This window comes from Cricetulus griseus, chromosome 2 (genome assembly GCF_003668045.3).
Source record: "Cricetulus griseus strain 17A/GY chromosome 2, alternate assembly CriGri-PICRH-1.0, whole genome shotgun sequence".
Classification (NCBI taxonomy): domain Eukaryota; kingdom Metazoa; phylum Chordata; class Mammalia; order Rodentia; family Cricetidae; genus Cricetulus; species Cricetulus griseus.
In genome coordinates, this window is record NC_048595.1 from 86,822,413 (window position 1) to 86,843,557 (window position 21,145).

Genomic DNA, 21,145 nt, shown 5'->3' on the forward strand with positions numbered 1-21,145 from the left:
GAGATGTAGCCTATGGGGCAATGCTAGGGAGGGGGTGGTGTGTGGCAATGGGAACCAAAGCTGCTTGGTTTGCACTGCTGAAAGGTAACCCAAATATGTCACAGCTACACTTTGGCATCTCACCGGGGTGTTCATGCTGGTGAGTCTTAAATTGGTGAGGGAAAGTTGGTACTTGTAGCTTCCTTGATTATATGATTTATATATATATATATATATATATATATATATATATATATTCATGTAAGCTCTAGCAACCAATGTGGAGCCATTACTAATGGATCAGGGGGGTTGTAGGATTAGTTATGACTGTTAAATATGTCCATCATAATGCCTCCTAAAACTGGTAAAATGATGTTTTCTCTTCTTCTTTTTAGCTCTAAAACAAATCCTGAAGTCCATAATTACCAGGTGAGATGCTGTGTTTGAGATGTTTCTTAAAGTTTCTGAATTTTGCACAATGAACAGTATGTAGTGACAACATACTCTTATCAGGTTTTGGTTCATTCCTCTTGTTGTTTTCCAAAAAACTCTAAAGGACAAATCCTCCCGCCCTGACCCCTGTTCCCTCCCAGTCATGTGAAGTGCACATTTGTAACCTTGTTAACCTGCAAGTGCCAGAGGCATGCAGTGATGTTTCTGTTGGTCAGGCACAGACTCCCAGTGCCACTCAAGGGCATGCTTTTGTGAAAACATGCCATGGGCCTGGTGAATGCAAGTGCTTGTGTGGACTTAGTGAACTCGAGCCCTGAGACAGGCATCCAGATGGTAGGTTCTGCTTCTTCTTAGTTTGTCTTCTTGGGCTTGACTGTGACTGCTGGGGTGCCAAAGGACTAAAGAGACTTGCAGGAAGGACATTTTTGTTTGTTTTGTTTTGTTTTTGAGACAGGATCTGGCTCTGTGTAGAGCAGTGAGTTCTAGTCTTTAACTCACAGAGATCCACCTGCCTCTTCCCCTCATGTGCTGGGATTAAAGGTGTCACCACCACACTCTGTAGATTTGTTTGTTTGTTTGTTTTGCTTTGTTTTTGTTGGTCCTTCTCCCCCAACCCTTTTCATGGTAAACCCATTCACGCCAATGGAGACATCATTTACCTTGAACCTATTTGTCAAACACCAGACCTATTGTGTTCAGTTCCATATCCAGTGTTGTGTTATTTCACAGCAGTGCCAACCAGGGCCCATGCCTCCTACCTGCCCACCCACTACTGCCAAAGCCTTCTTGGCAGCCCAGTGAGTGAGCCAGCCTCTCCACAGCTGCTGTTGGTTGCCCTCTCTGGGCTTCCACAGCCTGTCCTGACTTCTTATGTCCCTTCCCACTGTTCCTGACACGAGCCTGTGTTCAGCTTGTGTACAGTCCAGGAGCTGTACAGTAGTTGCCTTTAGGTTCTTGCTGGTGCTGCCTTGCCTGCGCTCATCTGCCTGGAGTCCTTTGCCCCTTGTCTGCTTGCTCCAGTGTCTTTCCCATTCGTACTCCTGCAGTCCCCTCCTCCTTTTTTCTTGTAAATTGGAAGCTCCCAGATCCACCGGAATTTAGCCCTGAGCACTAAAACCATGTGGTCAGCATTAAAGGAACAAGCAGCGTTTCAGTCTCACCCCTTAAAAGTTGGACAGAAACTTAAGGAGTAGGAACTTGTCATCTCTAGATCTCAGAGATCCTAAGGAACCTACAGATAGGGACTCTGGGAGGATGTCATGGACTTTGCATCCCAGGCAGCCATTTGTTTCTGCTTGAAGGCAGAAACCCATGTCTGCTGACTTCTAACTTGGAACCCTATGTTAGTCTTTTTTCCCCCTTCTATTGCTATGACTGAATACCCATAACTGTGCACTTTATCAAATAAAATAAAGGTCATTTAATTCATGGCTTTGAGGGGTCAAAAGTGTAGTACTAGCCTTCATTCAGCTCTGGTAAGGGATTTCTAGCATAAGAGCAGAGGAGTGTATGTGGAGGAAGAAATTACATGGTGAGATGGGGGCCAGGGCAAGACGGGGTTGGGGAGGGGGGCTGTACCGCTTTTCTCAGGAGAACTAACCAGGGTCCCTCAGAGACCCAAAGACCCAGTCACCTCCCATAGCATCACCTTGTTGACCAACCATGTCCTGGGCAAGTGCCTAAGGCATGCTGTCCTCCCAGTGTCTGTGCCCTGATGTTTGGCTATGGGTGTCACAAGTGACAATGCTGTTCCACAAACAATTTCAGTTTGAAACTTTATTCTTTTTTTTTAAAGATTTTATTTATTTATTATGTATACAACATTCTGCTTCCATGTATATCTGCACACCAGAAGAGGGCACTGGATCTCATAACGGATGGTTATGAGCCACCATGTGGTTTCTGGGAATTGAACTCAGGACCTCTGGAAGAGCAGTCAGTGCTCCTAACCTCTGAGCCATCTCTCCAGCCCTTGAAACTTTATTTTAATTGTCCCCTTCCCTGGTCTTTCATTGTGGTAGAAACCACTTCTATAGTTGACCAAGATGCCCATGTTTGTTATTCTTAGGAGGTTCCCAGATGGTTTCTGAACAACTTCTGTGCATGAAGTCACTCTCCTAGCATGAAGAGTAAGAAAATGGGGCTTTTGGGTCGAAGGGACTTAGAAGCTGCTGGAAGGAAAATCATTTCCCCTGTCATCTTCCTTAGGGTCTCAGGCTTCTTATTCACAAACTGCTTTTTGTTCAGGGATGTCAGATGCAACTGGACTGTTGTAGGGAGAGAGAAGCTGCTGCTGGGCATCCAGTGCTTGGAGGAGAGAGAATGAAAACAAAGTAAAGCAGCTAGCCTGCCATGACCCTTGCCCTCTTCTGCCTCCTCAGAGCATCCTGCTTACAGTGAACCGGGGCTGTGCCTGTTCACAGCAGATCTGCTGCCACTCCAGACATGGATATGTCCACATTGTCAGTGGGAGCCCCTTGTACTCTTAGTGGCCCTGTGTTGCCCCATCCAAGTTTGGGTATAAGTGGCCTGATCACATCATGATGCTGTGAAGGACTGTCGGGAAGGTGACATGGCAGCATTAGCTCATTCTGCAGAGTCAGCCAGCTGCAGAGGATGGGTGGCCATGTTTTCAGTGAGGACACTTGTCATTTGAGGTGGGACAGTTCCTCATTGTCATGGAAATTCCAGTAAATTTCCCTCCCCCCTTTTTTTTCTGTTATTGTGACAAGCAAAGAGATACACATATATTCCTCACTATTAATGGAGCACCTGAGTTAATGAGTATTTGAGACTGTAGAACGTGAATTAATTACCAGAGGGGATTATACCAAGGAAGGTAATGGAATCTACCTTTTTTCAAGGCTGTGGATGAGGTCTCTACCTCTTTGGTGAACCTGGGTATATTTAAAAACAGAAAAGACTAGAGCGTTCATTTGTAGGGTAATCTTTCTTCTTTGTTGGAGACTCAATGCAGGGAGCCTGGGAGTGACTGGCTTTGGGAAAATCACCTGAACCCCGTGGGCTTCAGTATCCCCTAAAAGAGACCAGGCTGAGGAGATTGCACCACGCCAGTGCTCAGATCCTACCCCTATAGATTCTGCTCCCCATACCATGTCCTCTGGGAGTGCAGTCTCAGCTTGCTGACAGGCTCTTTGAAGAAGAAAAGAAAGGCTACTGGAATATAGAATAGGCAGCATGAAAGCATCTCAGGGCCATGAAAATTGGATGAACAGAATTGCTGAGGATTTCTGTAACAGAAAGCAGGCCACTGCTTATTAACCACAGCAGCAGGAGTAAAGAAGGGGAAGGGAAGAAATAATTAAAAGATTAATGGTGGTGTGATTGCAGTGACTTTTAGGTTGGGGGTGGTTGACCGGCAGGAGGTACGGGGGCGGGTGTGTGTGTGTGTGTGTGTGTGTGTCAAATTTGCTCCAAAGCTAGTTTAGCCTTGAGAAGCCGCTTGTCTTCTGACAGTGTCCAGGGCTTCTGCCCTCTGCAGGTGAGAAGTGGGATGGCAGCTGGCTACCCTGCCAGGCCCATCCTGGCTTCAAACTGGTCTACTTTCTTATCTTCTTATGAACAGCTTCCCACCCTCCTTCTTTCAGTCCATCAGTGCATCTCTCCAGTCTCATCGGAACAGTAGGTCTTCCTGAGGATGCTACCATTTATACACCCACCCCGTGCTTTCATTACCCTGTCCTTCCAGCCCTTGTCTGTGTGCCATCCTAACTCAGCTGTTACCAGGCCTGCTGTCATTTTAAAACCAACAAAAGTGGCTTCTGAAGAGAGAAACCACTCACCCCCATCTTCCTGACACTTGCTTCCTTGAGAGAAAGGTGTTATCTGACTAGGGCATGCTGGGTAGCCTCCTTTGAGTCAGATGTGGCACTTTGCCTCCCAGCCTCTTCTCTAGAGATGGTTTTTGGTGAGCCAGACACTGGGCTCCAGCCCCCCAACCCCCAGCCTTTGTTAGTGGGAGAAACAAGATCATCCTGGGAAAGGTCCAGCTGTCCCCCCTCCCCCCAGGGCTTGGTTACAGCTTTCCTGTTCACAGTCCCCTCTCCTCCCCAGGTGGGTACCATTGCAAGAGAAAGCAAATGACATGGCAACCATTGAAATCCAAAGGTCACTGAGTAATCAAGTTTGGTGTTTCCTTTCCAGCCTCAATACCATCCCAACGTCCACCCTAGCCAGCCCCGGTGGCGCCCTCACTCTCCAAATGTCAGGTGAGTTTGTGAGCTTATGGAGCCCTGCTTTGAGAAGTTTTCTTGTCCCCTGAAAGTCCCCACTCTAGGCTGCAGGAACAAACCCCTCAGGGTGGCATGACCAGGGCAGAAACCGATGCTTTTCAAAGCAAAGGAAGCAAGTGACCACCAGTCTTTGTGAAATAACGGATTAAAAATAAAACAAAACAAAATAACAACAAAAAAACCCCTCTAACCTCAAAATATTTTGGTTTGGTTTTATATCAGAGATGGTGCTTAAGATTTCCATGTTAACATTTTCTTATTCTGAGAATTTATTTTCTTGGAATGTGATTAAAGCTTGGAGATTATGGTCCTTTTTTTTAAGAGGGCTTTCACCCCTTAGGAATGAAGGCACTGTTTGCTTTGGTGGCAGTGGGCCTTTTTTCTCCTACTTGGGGATTATTAAACTTTTTCAGCAAAGGAGAGTCTACATTTTCAGCTTTGTGGTCATTGTCTGTTGACAACAAGAAGCAGTGAGGACGTGCATAAGAACGCGTGACCATATTCCAGTGAAACTTAATTTACAAAAAAGTGGGGTTTGGCCCCAAGGCTGTCAGTGTCTCCTGCAACTGCCCTATGAGTGACCTGGTACCTGTCGTGCTATTTGGAGTCAGGGTGACCCCTGGGGAACAGACAAGTCCTTAAGATTTGCCTATTTGATGAGTGTTAATTGGCAGTTATGTGTCTAGCTATTTCAGAAGCACAGTTGGTGAATTCAGGTTGACCAAGGTGGAGCTGTGGGCCTTGCTCCTAGAGGGAGCATGGAAAATTGGAGTGGGGCGAGCAAATGTGCCTTGAGCAAGTTAGGTAAACATTTGTCAGGGCCCTTGTAGCATCGTAATGCCGTCTAACATTATTAACACTTGGATATTCATGTAGCATTTTAAGGCAAGTCAGGCCAATGGGGTGGTAATTCTAAATCTTTGCATGGTTCAAATATAGTTTATTTGTCAGACATGACAGGTAGCTGAGGCTTAGAAGGGCCATTGTCCTGAAAACAGTGGTTTAAGCCATTGTCCTGTTACCAGTGATTTAAGCAGACATGGTCTATCTAGTAGTGCTTATTTTGTCAGAGTGTTTTACCTCTGTAGCATCCCTGCCCTAGCCTCGCCTTTGCCCAGAGGCAACACTTTCCCTCTGAGGTGACCCTGCTGATGGGTCCCCTGTGAACCACGACTCAGCTGCATTCCAGATCTGTAGCTGAACCCAGGTGGCACCCAGCACTGTCTGTGTTCTAGAGCTCACTAGAGTTGCATCCTGAGGAGAGCTGACTGGTCCACACTTGGGGCAGATGCCCCCCAAAACCGTCACGGTGCACATCTGGTTTAAGGAGGCTTTCCCCTCAGCTAGCTTTCCTTGGACTGACCCGACCACCATATACCCCTTGCAAAATCATGACTTGGCCAGAAACAGAGCTTTTATCAGCATCAAAGTTGGTTGATGATCACCCAAGAGTTTTTAAAATCCTGAAGTCACCAGGCCACTCACGTGCCAGCCACCCCACTTGCTCTTTCCCCCATTTTCTCTGTGGGTGCGGTGGTTGGCCTCGTTCCTTTCTGAATTGTCTTCCATTCTCCCAGTAACCATTCCATCTGCAAACAAAACAGGCCATCTTTTCAGGATGACAGGCCACACTGGAAAGCCTCAGCCAGTGGAGAGGACGGCCACTTTGACTATGTCCACGACCAGAACCAGAGGAACTTAGGAGGGGCCTACAGTGTCACGTACCGGGACAAACTCATGACTGCACTTTGAGAAACTGAAGCGCCTTCCTTCCAGTCACTACCATGGTGCCATTGCATTCCACGCATTGCATTCCATGAGACGCATCCTGGTGTCGCATGGACGTGCTTGCACAAGTGTTGTTAAGTAGTGCTTTTAGTGTTCATGTCAACATTTGAAGATAACTGGCATAGATAGTCATGATTTACTGTGGACTGCATTCTCAATAAAATGAAGGTAGCTAAAGGCTCAGGAATCATTTTGATATTCTGATTTTAAAACTGAAGTGAAAGTTTCTATCATCATGCTATGTAGCTGATAATCATGTTTAACCAGTGGGGCCACAGAAAGCAAACCAACAAACAGAAAGTTTGGGAAAATAGCTTGGCACATAGTACTGTTGTAGGTTTGGAGACTGCCTAGGTTCGGCCTCCATTTCAGTGTGACCTTGGCTAGGTTATTCCCTTTTCATTGGTTTCATTTCCTTCCTGAAAATAATGGACTGGATTAAGTGATCTCCAAGGTCCTTTCTGTTCTGTGATTGATTAAAATTTAACTTCTCATCTGCGCTGAAAACATGCATTCAGACTAACTTCCCATAAAGACAACCGTAATACCCCTTCTGTAACAGAAGCTCAATAAAGATTATAAAACTCATCAGATATTTACATCAATACAGGGAGACTTGGAATTTGCACCTTTCAGTGGGTTAGCAGGTGTGGATTTGAGCCTCAGTGCTAATCACTAACTGCATAGCACGTTTCACTAGAGTTTACTTCTCAAATGTGAGAATGATTTGTAATGCCTTAATGATTGGTGCTGCTAACCTGTATGATTTCAGAAGATGTCATTGTGAGTACTGTCAGGATTTGAGGCTGGGTTTCACTGAGATTTAACTTCTTCGAGGAGCAGCATGCAGTCGAAATGAAGTTAGGGTACACATGAGAGCCTGCCAGGTTTCTGGAGGCTGTGCCAAAGCAGTTGTTGCATGTGGCCCCTTCCTTCTGTAGAACTCCAAAGCAACATGTTGTCTTTTAGGGTGAAACTTGTACCAAAATATTTATTTATGCCATTTCAAGTAGTGCATCAAACCTTTTTCTCTTCATAGGCAGCCCCAGGATGCTCTTTCTTTTGTGTTTTGTGCAATTCAGTTAATTTCATGTCACTTGGATATGTGTGATTATAATTTGGTTCCTTTTAAACCCTTGGACATGTGTTAACATCTTCTCTTGAAACTGGCCTTTTTGGTTCTACAAAAGTCTCTTGGGGAAGGAGTCCTCTGCACACTTGCACAGGGGAGTGGACCGCCCTCTTATCAGCACCCCGATGCTTGTTTACGGGTGTGTTCTGATCCCCAGGGTATGTACTGCATCTGAATAAATGTGTTCTGGTCTCTTCATCTTAACTGCTAACATTTTTACAATGTGTCTCCAAGTAATAAAGATTATTCTTACTTTTTTCTTTTTTGGACTCCATCTTCATTTCATTGATTCTTTTGCACAGAAGTCTCCCTTGGATCTCACTCATGGTACAGTTGAGCCCGGGTGTCTGAAGGTGAACCTTCAGTTAAGTGGTATGGGACAAGACCATCCTACACTGGGGCTCTTCTGGGCACAGTGGCTGGGGTGTTTCTTCATCTGGGTGACTCTGGCAGAGGTTGTAACACCTGGCCTCAAGTGGTAGCAGGGTGTTCCCTGATAACAGTCCCATGGTGAAGGGCACCTTTCCTCATGGTCACTTACCTCTTCCTGGCTATGTTTGTGGCCTTTTAAAAATGATTCAGTACTCAGATGAGGGGACTTAGCTGCTTACATAGGACATTCTGACTGAGGTAAAGTGAGCCCTTATCTACTGCATGGTGACTTTGTTCTTGCAATCTCATCTTGTTCCTATTGGACATTGGTTTCTCAGGGGTCTCTTCTCCACTCACTACTATTTCTCACTTAACCAGTCTGGAATCACCTCATTCTGTCACATTTTATAGTGCTGTTGACTCTGAAAACCATTATCTTCAACTCAGACTATTTGTATGGGCTTCTGTATTGTCACTTAATGTGAATGTCCTTGTATAGTCCAAACTCCACCTGACAAAAAAGTCAAATTTATCTTCGACCACCTCTCCTGAAATGCACAACTTTCTTCCCCCCTCAAGTTCTCTTTTGCCACAGGTCTTCCTTGTCTTGCCTTCCATATCCAGGCAGTCCACAGTTCTACTCAGCTTTGCTCCTTCATGTCTCTGCCCAAGACTATCTTGCAGGAATGTCTTCCCCCTTGCCAGGGGTGCCCTCTCTGATCTCTGTAATCCTTGGCAAGCTCATTCTTGTCTTTCTGCAGCCATATCTGATTGTGTCATTCCAGTTCTGGGCACTCTGCCTCTGTCTCTTTGCTCTAGCATATTCCATCCAGACCCTTCATGTTATACAGTAATACCAACTGCATGCGCCATGCCTCATGACTCTGCCTTTGAAAATGCTATTCCTTCCGCCTAGATTTCTGTCACTCCCAACTCCTGCTTAGCCTTTAAGCCTCCGCTCAGACGTCATCTTCTCCGGGGACTCTCTTGACAGCCCCCACCTCTGCAAATTGGATTAATTTCTGTGTTCTGTGTTCTACTACTACCTCCTCCTTCCACCCCCAGACACAGGAACATTGTACTCACAAGTTTGTATTAAAACAGCCTCCTTTGTTCATCTTGTCTTGGAGCCTTAGACTCCTCAATATAAGCTGTGCCTTTGTTCTCCAGTGCCTAACAGATAGTAGGTGCTCACTGGATGTCTACTCAGAGAATTTTCATTCCACAGGGAATTTCTAACCAGGTAACAGGCAATGACACATCATCCCTGTTCTGGTCTGGAGGGTTCTGGTGTACCACATCCAGTCTGGAGCATCACCTTTTGAGTAGGACTCGGACCACCGTGTCATTTGTGGACTCTACTTTATCGGATGCACACTGTTCAGTGTGTCTCATTTGAAGCATCGGTGTAATGTTGAACAGGGCAGAGGACCAACTAGCCATCTGACATTGAAAACCCCATTCGGAGGATAGTAATTTACAGTCATACAGAGGGGTTAAAGACCAATTTCATGCTCCATGTGTGTCACTTTATTTCATCTTCCTGGCCACTCTGCAAGGTGGGTAGTATCGCATTGTTACTAATGGGGGACTCAAGACTGGGGCTCAGCCAAGCAGTACCTATATGTCAGACAAGAGGTAAGTGCCAGCCTCTGGGCTCTCATGACTCATTCCACTGTCATCACCCTGTTGATCCACATTTCAGTGAGACTATTAGACATAGTGCAGTTCGCTATATTGAAGTCTAGCTGATGACTAGAGAGCTGCCCTATGCCAACAGCCTATAGTAACACTGCCTGCCTTTCCCACCATCCCTACCGTCAGTGGGCTAGTTACTGTACACACCCACCAGGGGCTAAAAAACCCCATTCATAACCAGGACCAAAATAACCTCCAGCATGTACTCCCTAGTTGTCTAGTAACCCACCCTCATGCCTCATCCCACTCTGATCCAGCCTACCCACGACTACTGCACTCAAGTCACTCATTCTTCATTTTCAAAGGAGCAGAGATGGAGTGTTATTCCTAATGAAGCATCCCTGTGTGAGATGTCCCACATGTTTCTTCCCAATAATTCATGGTGTGTGTGTGTGTGTGTGTGTGTGTGTGTGTGTGTATGACCATCGCAGGTGCCAGCAACATCACACTCAGTTTTCCACAGCTACTTAACTTTTCATGGTTTTGGGATTCACAAGCTTAACTAGTCCTCTGTCACCTTTCGTGTTTGGTGTCAGTGAATTGGTGTGGCTCGTGGTTGTTACACATCTTGAAAGCCTGCCGGGTGGTTCCATGATGCATTCAGACCATCTTATGTCCTTCACTGCTTGCTTAACCATTCCCAGAGAAGAGGGCTCTCTTTAGCAGCAGAGACGGAATCAGGACAGTGCCAGGGTCCCTTCTGACTCCTTTGCCTGTTAAAACCATCCAGCATCCTTCCCAGTCGGTGACTCCAGCCTCCTGGGTCCAGCTTGGGATGCAACAAATAACAGAGTCTTTTCAGTACATTTGACTTTGCAGGTGAATAGTCCTTTAAAGTCTGAGTTCATAAAGAACTCTTTGGACAGCCATATTGATCTTTTCAGATCAATATTTCCCAAACCAGGCTCTGAGTCAATTCCCTGACTGGCCAAGTTTCTCAAGTGCTCCAGGTAAATACCACAAATTGGCACAGGGTGACTGGCTTCTGCTTCTCCCACCAGGAAGCCATGGGCAAACACAAGCTGGGCCTGGGGGTCGGGGATCGGAGAAAAGCCAACTGCTGTTAAGGAAAACTGGCACATTTTTAAAAACCCCTAAGGTACCTAAAAAGGCAAACAAACCTGAAACACACTCAGCTGAGCCTAGGCAAAAGAAATCAATAGTCCTGTAAATAGGTCCACCTCTCTTCAAATTAGAAACCGAATGATAGCTCAGATAATTTATTTAAAAACATCGAGCTTTGGGCCAGGAGAGATGGCTCAGCAGTTAAGAGGCCTTGCTGCTTTTTTCAGAGGACCCAGATTTGGTTCCTAGCACTCAGAGTGGGCATAACCACTTCTGACACCAGCTGAAAGATTCCAGTGCCCTCTCCTATCTTCATGGCATTTGCATACACATGGCTGCACAATAAAGCCAAACCAAGCTCACATCTTTTAGAATGTTGGGCTCTATTTAAATGGTTGGTGAAACTGTAGGACTTTTATTATTATTATTATTAAAGCCAGTACCTCTACATAGCCTGACTGTCCTGGAACTCTATGTAGACCAGGCTGGCTTCAAACTTAAAGAGATCTGCCTGCCTCTGCCTCCTTTATACTAAGATTAAAGGCATGCGCCATTACACCAGGCTTAGGACTTAAATTTTAACCATCACCACAAAGAAGTGGGCATGAGCAGGAGTGGAAGTTTCTCTTGGTTTGATGCTTTAATTTTAACCTTCATTGGTGGCAATGGAAGTCAATATGATTTAAGTAGACACGGTGCTAAAGAAGAAAATGGATAGATCCCTGGGATGTGTGTCAGTAGTAGAGCACTTGTCTAGTATGGACAAGGCTCTGGGTAGAGTCCTTAGTACTGAAAAAAGTAGCTAGGTCTGCCTAGTTAATATTCATTTCTACTTCCTGGGCACATGGGGAGGCAGAAGAATTTAGTTGTTCCTTGAGTGGCTTTCATTTCACCATCACCTCCCTTGTCTGTCAAGCCATTTGCTGGTCATTGTTCTGCCTTCCTCCAGAGACAGTGCTAGACAAAGGTGAGCCATGTGACCATGCCTGTCTAAGGACCTGCCTGTGGGTGAAAGCCCATTCATGGAAACAGGTGGGAAAGTACAGCCATTTTGAGCCAGATGAGACACAGACAGGAGGCCCACAGTGTGGCGTTCCTTCTGGTGGTTCTGGGGAGATAGGTTCACAGGTCCCTGGTGAGATAAAATGTGGGAACTTTGGAGTCTCTCATGCTGTGAGCCACTCAACTTTGTCACTAGCCTTGTGACCCTTTCCAGTTTTCCCACCTTGTCTCATTTTCCTCATTCCAAAAAGAAATTAAACAGTAGCTTGTTATTAAGGAACTTGGAGCTAGGGAGACATTCAGTCACTCAAGTGCCTGTTGCACGAACAGGAAGGTCTGAGTTGGGATCCCTCACACCCCCACAGGTTCATGGCCTAGAGAATGATCTATGTTAGCCATACTTTTGGTTTCCCATGAGTGAGTTTATTAAGCATGTAGCAAGCAAAAAGTAAGAGAATAAATAACAAGTGACAGATAGGTAGGAAAGCAGATAGAGGGTAAAATAGGAACTCTGATGCTAAAAGCATCGAATAGAAACTGACCGGAGAAGCCTCACTGAGGCAACCAGCTGCAGTTCCTAATACAGCATGCTCCAGTGAGGCTTCCAGGAAGATCAAATAACAGCAGCAAAACAACATTGTCTCATCAAGGGTTTACCAACATCCAGTAAAACCAACTGGGAAAGCCCCCTAAGGCAGCCAGCTGGGGGTCCCTGTAGAGACAGTCCCTGGCAAATGTCACCTCCAGATCCAGGTACCATCAAATAGATGCTTGGGGAAGTTAGAGTTACTGATGGAGCTTTCCCAGGGTGAGCTTCCTACAGCAGAACTTCTGGCTTTTCTTTTTCCACTGTAGGCATCTTTTATATCATGGGACCAAGAATAGTAACATCTTTTGGAAGTGATTTGCCTTCTAGCATTTCTCAAGGACACCGTGTTTTTACTCTTGGGATGTTTTGCTGTCCCTGTTAAAGAGTCGAGGGAGGTGCAGCCCATTCCTGGACAAGGTGCCAGACAGAGGACACTTTAAGACAAACATACTCAGGTCTGGAATGGTGGGTGTGAGTGTCCCTGTTTCCAGGGCCAGCTTCTTGGCAAGCTCAAATGACACATGACAATTTATCAATGTACAATACACCATGTAAAGAGCTGGATGTTGTGGCACATATCTGTAACCCCAGTGCTGGGCATGGGGGCATGACAGACACAAGCAGATCTTTGGGGCTCTTTGGACAGTCAGCCAGCTAAATTGGTAAGTTCAAGTTCAGTGAGAGACCCTGTCTTACTAAGGTAAAAAAAAAAAAGATGGAGGACTTCAGTCCTTGACCTTTGGCTCCCACACTAATGTACAACACCGATGATATCTATGCCCTTATACACAAATAATACTATGTCATTAGGGTGTTGTGTACAGTGTTTAAGGCTATCTGGTAGCAATTTTTAGTGGGTTTTGAACAGTAACACTGGCAGTCAGTGTAGACAGAAAAAGAACAAAGATAGTGTCTAGCTCAAGAACTGGTGTGTCTCCTGAGCCAATGGGGGAGCTGTATGTTCTAAGTTTAGCAGCAGAAAGGGGTGCCTGGTTTTGGGGGGGAGATAAAATGGAAGAGGTTCACAGTGAAGAAAGATACCTCTCTTTGAAACAGCCTAAGAGCAGAAATGCCATGGGGATCTTTTGAGAAGGGATAAAAGGAGACACAGAAATGATATTTCTGTCTGAGGCTCCTAGGAGATAACTGCCCAGGCATGGTACATGACAACAATACTGTCCTCTTGTAAATGGCAAAGCTGATAGAGGGTGACGGGTAGGTGAGAGCTGAGAATGCATCTGGTGGTTCAGTAGGTCTTGAAAGTTTGGAGAACTGAAAATGTCTGTCTGGTTCCCAAGTTGTCTAATTTGGGGGTTCACCTCAGAAAAGCAGGGGAAGTGTTGCCCTGTTGGAGTACTGGACAGACAGTAATGAGTGAGCTGAGGAGATGGATCAGGTAGTAAAGTGTCCATCATGTAAACATGACAAGCTGTGTTAGAATCCCAGGTACCCATGTAAAAGCAGAGCTCAGTGGGGCCTGTCTGTAACCCCAGTGCTGGGGAGCAGGGGCAGGAGGATCCCAGGAGCAGAGTCACCGTCCAGCCAGCCTGACTGTATCAGTGAACTCCAGGTTCAGTGAAAGACTGTCTCAAAAAGAAGGTGCAGAGCAACCGAGGCAGACACACAACATTGACCTCTGGGTTTCACATACATGTACACACAGTACACATGCACATATGCATATATAAATGTAATAATAAAGGGAACCATTGAGCTATTTTTTCAACAGCCAATGCACACAGCGGTAAAAACTCAAATGGTGCCTGGGGAGATGTTTCCGTGGGTAAAGCACATGCCCTGTAATCATAAGGACTTCAGTTTTGATCCCCAGAAATCTGTGAAGTCAAATACCATAGCACACATAGAATCCCTGTCATAAGTCACAGAAGCAAATGAGATTCTGTCTCAAAGTGGAAGGTGTAGCCTGACACCCGAAGTTGTCATCTAACCTCCACACACATGCCACGCTACATTCATGCCTGCACTCAGACACACACAAAGAAAAATTTTAAGCCTTAAAAAATCTAAGTTACTCCTTTTTATTCCCCAGTTCCCTGGTTCTCAGCTGCAAACATCATTAAGATTTCTTGTCAATCTCAAGCCAGTCTACATATAAAGAAGCACATGTATTTACTTACCCAGTCAATACTGGTAGATATACAAGCTTCATCAACTGTCTATGATAATTGTATGCCATGCTTGGCATTCTGTTTGTGCACTTGAACAAATGAACGCTATAGGATAAATTCCCAGGGAGTACACTTGCTGAGCCAAAAGGCATGTGCATTATAATTTGAGCATTCTTTATGCTACTCAAATGCTCAGCATTTTATATTCCCCCGAGGAGATGTCATGTGTTTGTACCCTCTGCACACAGGTGTAATGAGGGAAGGAAGCAAGCTCACACACAGCCTTTGCTAACTTTTAAACATTTTTGTTAGTCCAATGAGTAAAAAAGGCAGATATTCTGTCTTTATTGTATTTCTAGGTGAGCAGGCTGTGCCTGTTTCACTGGTTTTTTGTTTGTTTGTTTTGTTTTTTTGATTTTTTCGAGACAAGGTTTCTCTGTGTAGCTTTGGAGCCTATCCTGACACTTGCTCTGGAGACCAGTCTGGCCTCGCTCTCACAGAGATCTGCCTGCCTCTGTCTCCCGAGTGCTGGGATTAAAGGTGTGCGCCACCAATGCCTGGCCTGTTTCACTGTTTATATATCTATATTATTGAGGTTTAGCCTTACTACATAGCCTGTGATAGCCTCAAGCTATCTGTGATCCTCTGGATCTTCTGTTCTTCACGAATGCTCTTTAATCAAAATCAGTTGGTAAAGTGATTGCTGGGCAAGCATAAGGACCTGAGTTTGGCTCCCCAGAATTCATATGGAATAGCTGAGCATGGTGACACTTAACTTGTAATCCAAGTATTGGGGAGGTGAAAACAAGCAGCTCCCTGAGGCTTGCTGGCCAGCTAACACACACACACACACACACACACACACACACACACACACACACACACACACACACACACACACACATGCTGCTGAAGCAACATTAAGTATGCCTCTTAGCATTTATGATAATGAGAAAAAGAAAGCTGGGGGTTGTTGATCGCTACCAGACCTTTCTGGAAATTGATTTCAGACATTCAGTTGACCATCAGCATGCTGCCACCCTGGAGGACTGAACCGGGAACACAGATAACATAAAAATAGCTGAGATGAGGGAAGCGATTTCAAGTATCTGTGCTGCTTTTCCTGCTGGGGGTTCTGTTGAGAGTGTTCCACTCAGATGTGGTGACCTAACTGTGCATTTGACCGAGGAAGGACCTGCGTATGCTTATGATTACATTTCTGATAGATCCGATCCCAAATTGCAGGTGCATCCTAAGGCTGTGAGTGGTTTTAATGGAATGAAGACTGCAGCTCTTTAAAAAATACCACAATTGTCGTCTAGGCAACCCACTAAAAGGGGTTAGGATAATTAGAAGGACACCCCCACAGAAACCCACCTAATCACTCCCTGCCTGAAGGGATGGCTTAGCCATCCTTTTTGGTGGCTAAGACCTCATCAGTAAGAGTTGCTGTGCTAATGACCCAGCCAGCCTCCTTCCCTGACTGTGCGATGAACATTGTGCCTGTAATAAAGGCAATTAAGTCCAAAGCTCTGAAACCCAGCCAGTGTTTGGTCTCAGAGGCTAAGGATGCTGAGGATAGATGTTTCTAAAGAGCCTATGAGAACTAGGGAAGGGACGGAGACTCATTTGAGATGTTTACACACTAATGAATACCAAAGCAGATTTATCCTCCTTTCTGTCATCTCAGAAACACATACCCCCAGGTTTCAGCTCCAGTTTCAGCTCACACTGGTACGTGTGATAATTACAGTGTCTAAACCCTGCCCCCCACCCATTATGTATTTTATTCATCTACCCAGACTTTAATTCAGAATTAATCATGTTTTAATTTCATTCATTTGGTGAACTGGATGGTATCTGAGGATTGGAAAAATATCACTCCTAGCCCATTGCCCAGTGTCCTATGGCTCAGGTAGCCAGGATGGTGAGGAATGGTTGTTGAGAGGACTGTTTTTACACTCTAGTGACCCAGACAATGATTAGTTGTATTAGGGTCCCTCAAAAGTTGCTGTGTAATGGGGGCTTTTAAAGCAGCCATTGGGGGGCAAGTGTGTTCATGCTGCTGCCCTCTGAAAGGAAGGTTTCACTTGAAGCAAAGACCAGTGGCAGTGGGATAGAGAATTGAAAGAGGGGAAAGACTAAAGAAACCAAAAAGAAAAAAACACTGTTAGGTGTGTTAGAAATAATGCTGTATGCAGAGCAACTCCACTGTTTTAAGGACAAAAAAGATTGAGTCAACCCTCAGTCATGAGCACAAAGGAAGTCATGAAATAATCAGTCTCTGGATTAGACCCTGGAATGAACCTGAAATAGCCAATACCTCTAGATTTCCTGACAAAGTCATATACAGTCCGTCCTCAAAGCTTTGTCACCTTAGTGGCCCATGTGTACTTGCACAGGTACACATACACACGCAAACACACACACACACACACACACACACACACACACACACACACACACACTCATGAAGACACACAGACAATAAAAAAGACAATGGGGAGGATAATGCCAGAACAAAATGCATTTACTGAGAGAAAAATGTCAAGGGCCAAGTGCTTACACTACTCATTAAAATCACTTGAAATGATTGATTTCATCAATTGAAAGACGAATGTGCCTATCCTATACCACCTCATAGGACCATGGAATCTTCTAGGCTGTCCATAAGATGAGCAGTATTTTACTCTACAATTTTCAGAAGTAAATTAATGTAGTTACAAGCAACTAGGGAACTCATAAGCAAAGTGAGGCCTTTTATGATAGATACTTAAGAATTACCTAAAGAAAATTAAAATCTAATGCATTGGAACAAGTTCATTGAGCAAGCATTTACTAGACATCTACACTCTCCCACATACTGCTGTGTTGAAAAAGACACTATCTTTAAATCCAGAGTGCTAAGATACTAGTTGAATTAAGAGTCCCCCACCTAATTTGGAGTCACACATCACCCGTGCTAATAGAACTAATTTGGAAAGTTGATTATTTGGAAATTTTCTTGAAAGAATTACAATGTGGGGAAATTCCCCCAACTAACGAGGGATCTATAAAGGAATTTAAGACACATTAAAAAATGTAATCGGGAACTGGGCATGGTGGCTCACCCCTTTAATTACAGAATTTGAAAGGCAGAGGCAAGAGGATATCTGTGAGGCCAACCTGATCTATATAGCAAGTTCTAGGCAGCCTGGTCTACATAATGAGACTCGTCTCAGAAAAATAAACAAAAACAGGTCATAATGATCAGAATGGAGAGATGGCTCAGTTAAGAGCATTGGTTGCTCTTGCAGTGGTCTTTCAGTTCCCAACACACACACACACATCGTGGCTCACTATTGCAAAGGTATCCAGCCCTCTTCTAGACTCAGTAGACACCTGTACACACTATATACATGTAGACAAGTGGTCACACACATATACACAAATACAAATAAAAAATTCTAAATGTACATGGGAAAGAGGTGCCAGGAATAGAACCCAGGATTTTGTGGAAAGTAAATACACAAACCACACACACACACACACACACACACACACACACACACACACACACACACACGGGGGGGGGGGGGTTTGACCTTTCTCTCTAGTCTTTTTTTTCCTTTCACAAATGAAACTAAGTTTCTGTAAGAGGTGACCCTAATAAGCACACCTAACATTTGTAAAGTGTCTACCTCTCTCTGAGATGTTGATAGTTTTCTCTTCACCCCACTATGCAAATGTGCACTGTGCCACAGCCAAAGTATGTTTACTCTGAATTTAGTAAGGGCTTTGTAACTCTGTGTTGGTCAGCTTAGTCTCTGCTCAATTAAAACTGAAATAAGTGACAGGTATCTTGGAACCAAGGTGGTCATGTGTCCCTTCTGTCATCTTAGATGGACACAGCAGTGTGCACACAAGTTCAGGATTTCCTGATGCAGTTGGTGGTATGAAATGCTTAATAAATACCCGGGAAGAGGTGTGTCTGAGACCCTGATGAGTGACATGAGTTCCATGAAGTCACATCATACAGCAAGCCTACGGTGAGGTGCCAGGCCGCTTTCCTTTGTTACCCTTAGGCCTCTCCTGTCATCCACAGGGCCAGGCAGTGCCACTTACCCCTAAAGAGAGTACAGCACTCAAGAGTCAAGTTGTCTCTGTCCGAATCCCAGCTCTGATATTCTGTAGCTGTATTACCATGGCAAAGTTACATAGTCTTTCTGTTCCTGCTTCCATAATTAGAAAATAAGGATTAAGATTCTTTAAGTGGTTGTTGGAGGTTAAATAAGTTAATAAATGGTACAGTGCTGGGCATTCAAAAAACATGAATTTGGAGGAATCCCTTATATTTAAAGAGCATGATCAGTGTCCTACTTTTTGTGAGATGTACTCTGGCTGACATCTGACCCCATAAAATACCATGCTTGAGTAAGGCACAGTTCTGGGTGAGGAAACTGAACATGGGGTAGGAATGACATTTCCCAGCCTCTGTTCCATGGCACATGTAGAAAATGATATATTTATAGTATATGCAGGGCATGGTAGTTGAGGCTGCTGGAAGTTTAGGAGGATAAATGGTTCCACTCACTGCAGCCCTTATGAGACCCATTCACTGACAGCTCTCCTGAAATTTCTATCAGCAGCACCCTGCTGGGTGTTAGTTCTCATGTAGCATTTGCAGTTGTGCCCACATCGGCTCAGAACTAAAACAGGAACCAGTTTGTCCCAGCCAGGCTTCTCCAGAAAGGGTATAGAGAATGTGTTGCTGCATGGGTGCTGCCACAAGTACTGTGTAGACACTGACCCTACATGCAGCCATTGCTGATGGAGACATAGCTGTGAATATAGGTGGGCTCTGGTACCTGAGCTGTGCAACCCAAGTCAGATGCACTGTGGAGATGGGGCACGAATGGAGCATGTTCTTTGTGTTTGTCTGAGAGAGAGAGATGTCGGGCTGGCACAGCACTTTAGTGGGGAGACCATAAGAAAAACTGAGCATCTGTTGATTTCCTGGCCTGCATGCTTGATGGGAGGGTGTTTGGAAGATGGAAGAAATGCCACAAAGATTGTTCTTCATTCTGTCAGCAGGGGAGACGGGTTAGAATGTGGGACAAGGTCCTTGGAAGAAGATAGTCCTAAAGTCTTGGAATGGTTTACATAAGAGAGTAGGATGGGGATTGAATCCTCTGTGTATTCTGTGCTTTCCCGAAGAAGTATCGAAGAATAGTCTGAGAAGGCCTACTGTTCACACGGGCTGTGAATGTAGCACAGAAAACCTGAAAGGAGAGGATGTCAGTGGTGCCTCAGGCAAACTCACAATTAAGACAGGTTTTGAAAGAGAAAGTAAGTGGGACATGGCTTCAAACAAAAGACCACAGGTTTTTTTCTTTTTTGATAGTTGTCATTTTTATTTGTTTTGTTTTAAAACTGATCTCGCTCCATACCTCTGACCATCCTGGAGCTTGCTAGATAGACCAGGCTGGCCTTAGACTTAAGATGATCCTCCTGCCTCAGTAGAGCAGGCCCCACCATCAGACTGTTAAGAAACTTCATGACTTCATAGATAATTGTTTCCTTTTGGAGCAAAAAGATGAAGGTTTTCACAGCTGTTCTTGAGGGTGGCCTGAAGGATGAAAAGGGCAGAGCTACCTGATGTCCGTTTTTCCCTTTTTCAGTCAGAATGTACTAGCAGCAGAAGGTAGGAGAACAAAGAGAAGGAAATGGAAATGCAAGCTAAAGAAAGAGAACGATCAGGAAATAGTTGGCTGCTTCGTGATTAGTTTGAATCTTCAAGCTAAAAATAAAAAATGTCCCCCAGAACACTGGGGAAATCTGCCTCTCCCACTGCTAAGTCAGCGTCCAGCACCCTCTGAGAAGTCACGGAGCCATGGAGATATGCCAGAAGAGGAAAAGGGCACTGTAGTGTGGCTTTTTGGAAAATCAATCCCCAAATGAAAAGCTGGATGGTGATGCAGTGGGGAGTTTGAATACCATCTTTTTTAAGCGCTAGCAGAGGGAACAGTGCCTTTGGAGGAACAGTGCAGATCTCCTCCTGGGAGGCAGCAGTCACTGCTCAAAAGTTTTAGCAACCTTAAAGTGGAAGGACTGAGTCTAACCTGATGAGTGAGGTTTGGCACAAGCTGCACTTAATGTTGAAACGTTAGCCTGTGAACTCCACAACAGAGACAAGGGTGACATATGGCCTTCGGGGTCCTCCTGATATATACTATTGACCAATGCAATAAGGCAAGAAAACAAAATATGGAATACTAGAAAGGATGAACACAATTCACCTGGCTCTCTTAAACTCCAAGTGAATCTTAGCTAATAAGAGCCAGGCAAAGAGGCCAGAAGCGGAAATATCCTGAACTCAGTAGCTGTATTTGTGAGTGTGTGTGTGTGTGTGTGTGTGTGTGTGTGTGTGTGTGTGTGTGTATGCATGTGAAAAGAGATGGGGAGATGATTCAGTGTGTAAGGGCACTTGAGTTCATATCACCAGAACCAACATAAAAAAGCATGGCTGCATGTGCCTGTAACTCCAACATGTGAAATGGCAGACACTGGAGGATCTTAGACCTTTCTGGGCAGCCAGCCTTGCTGAAAAAAGCAGAATTCCAGTTCAGTGAGAGACCCTGCCTCAAGGGAGTAAGGAGGAGAGTAATGGAGGAGGACACTCAGTGTCCAGGCCTGAACTCCACAA

The 21,145-nt window shown here is 44.9% G+C and overlaps 1 protein-coding gene across 1 annotated transcript in view; it reads left to right on the forward strand.

Moving 5' to 3' along the window:
* The window catches only part of Epb41l4b (erythrocyte membrane protein band 4.1 like 4B), a 144,428-nt gene that overhangs the window by 75,196 nt on the left and 48,087 nt on the right, over positions 1-21,145 (forward strand). The window contains 2 exon segments of the mRNA XM_027403049.2: positions 375-408; positions 4,597-4,661. Coding sequence (XP_027258850.1) covers positions 375-408; positions 4,597-4,661 — 99 coding nt within the window.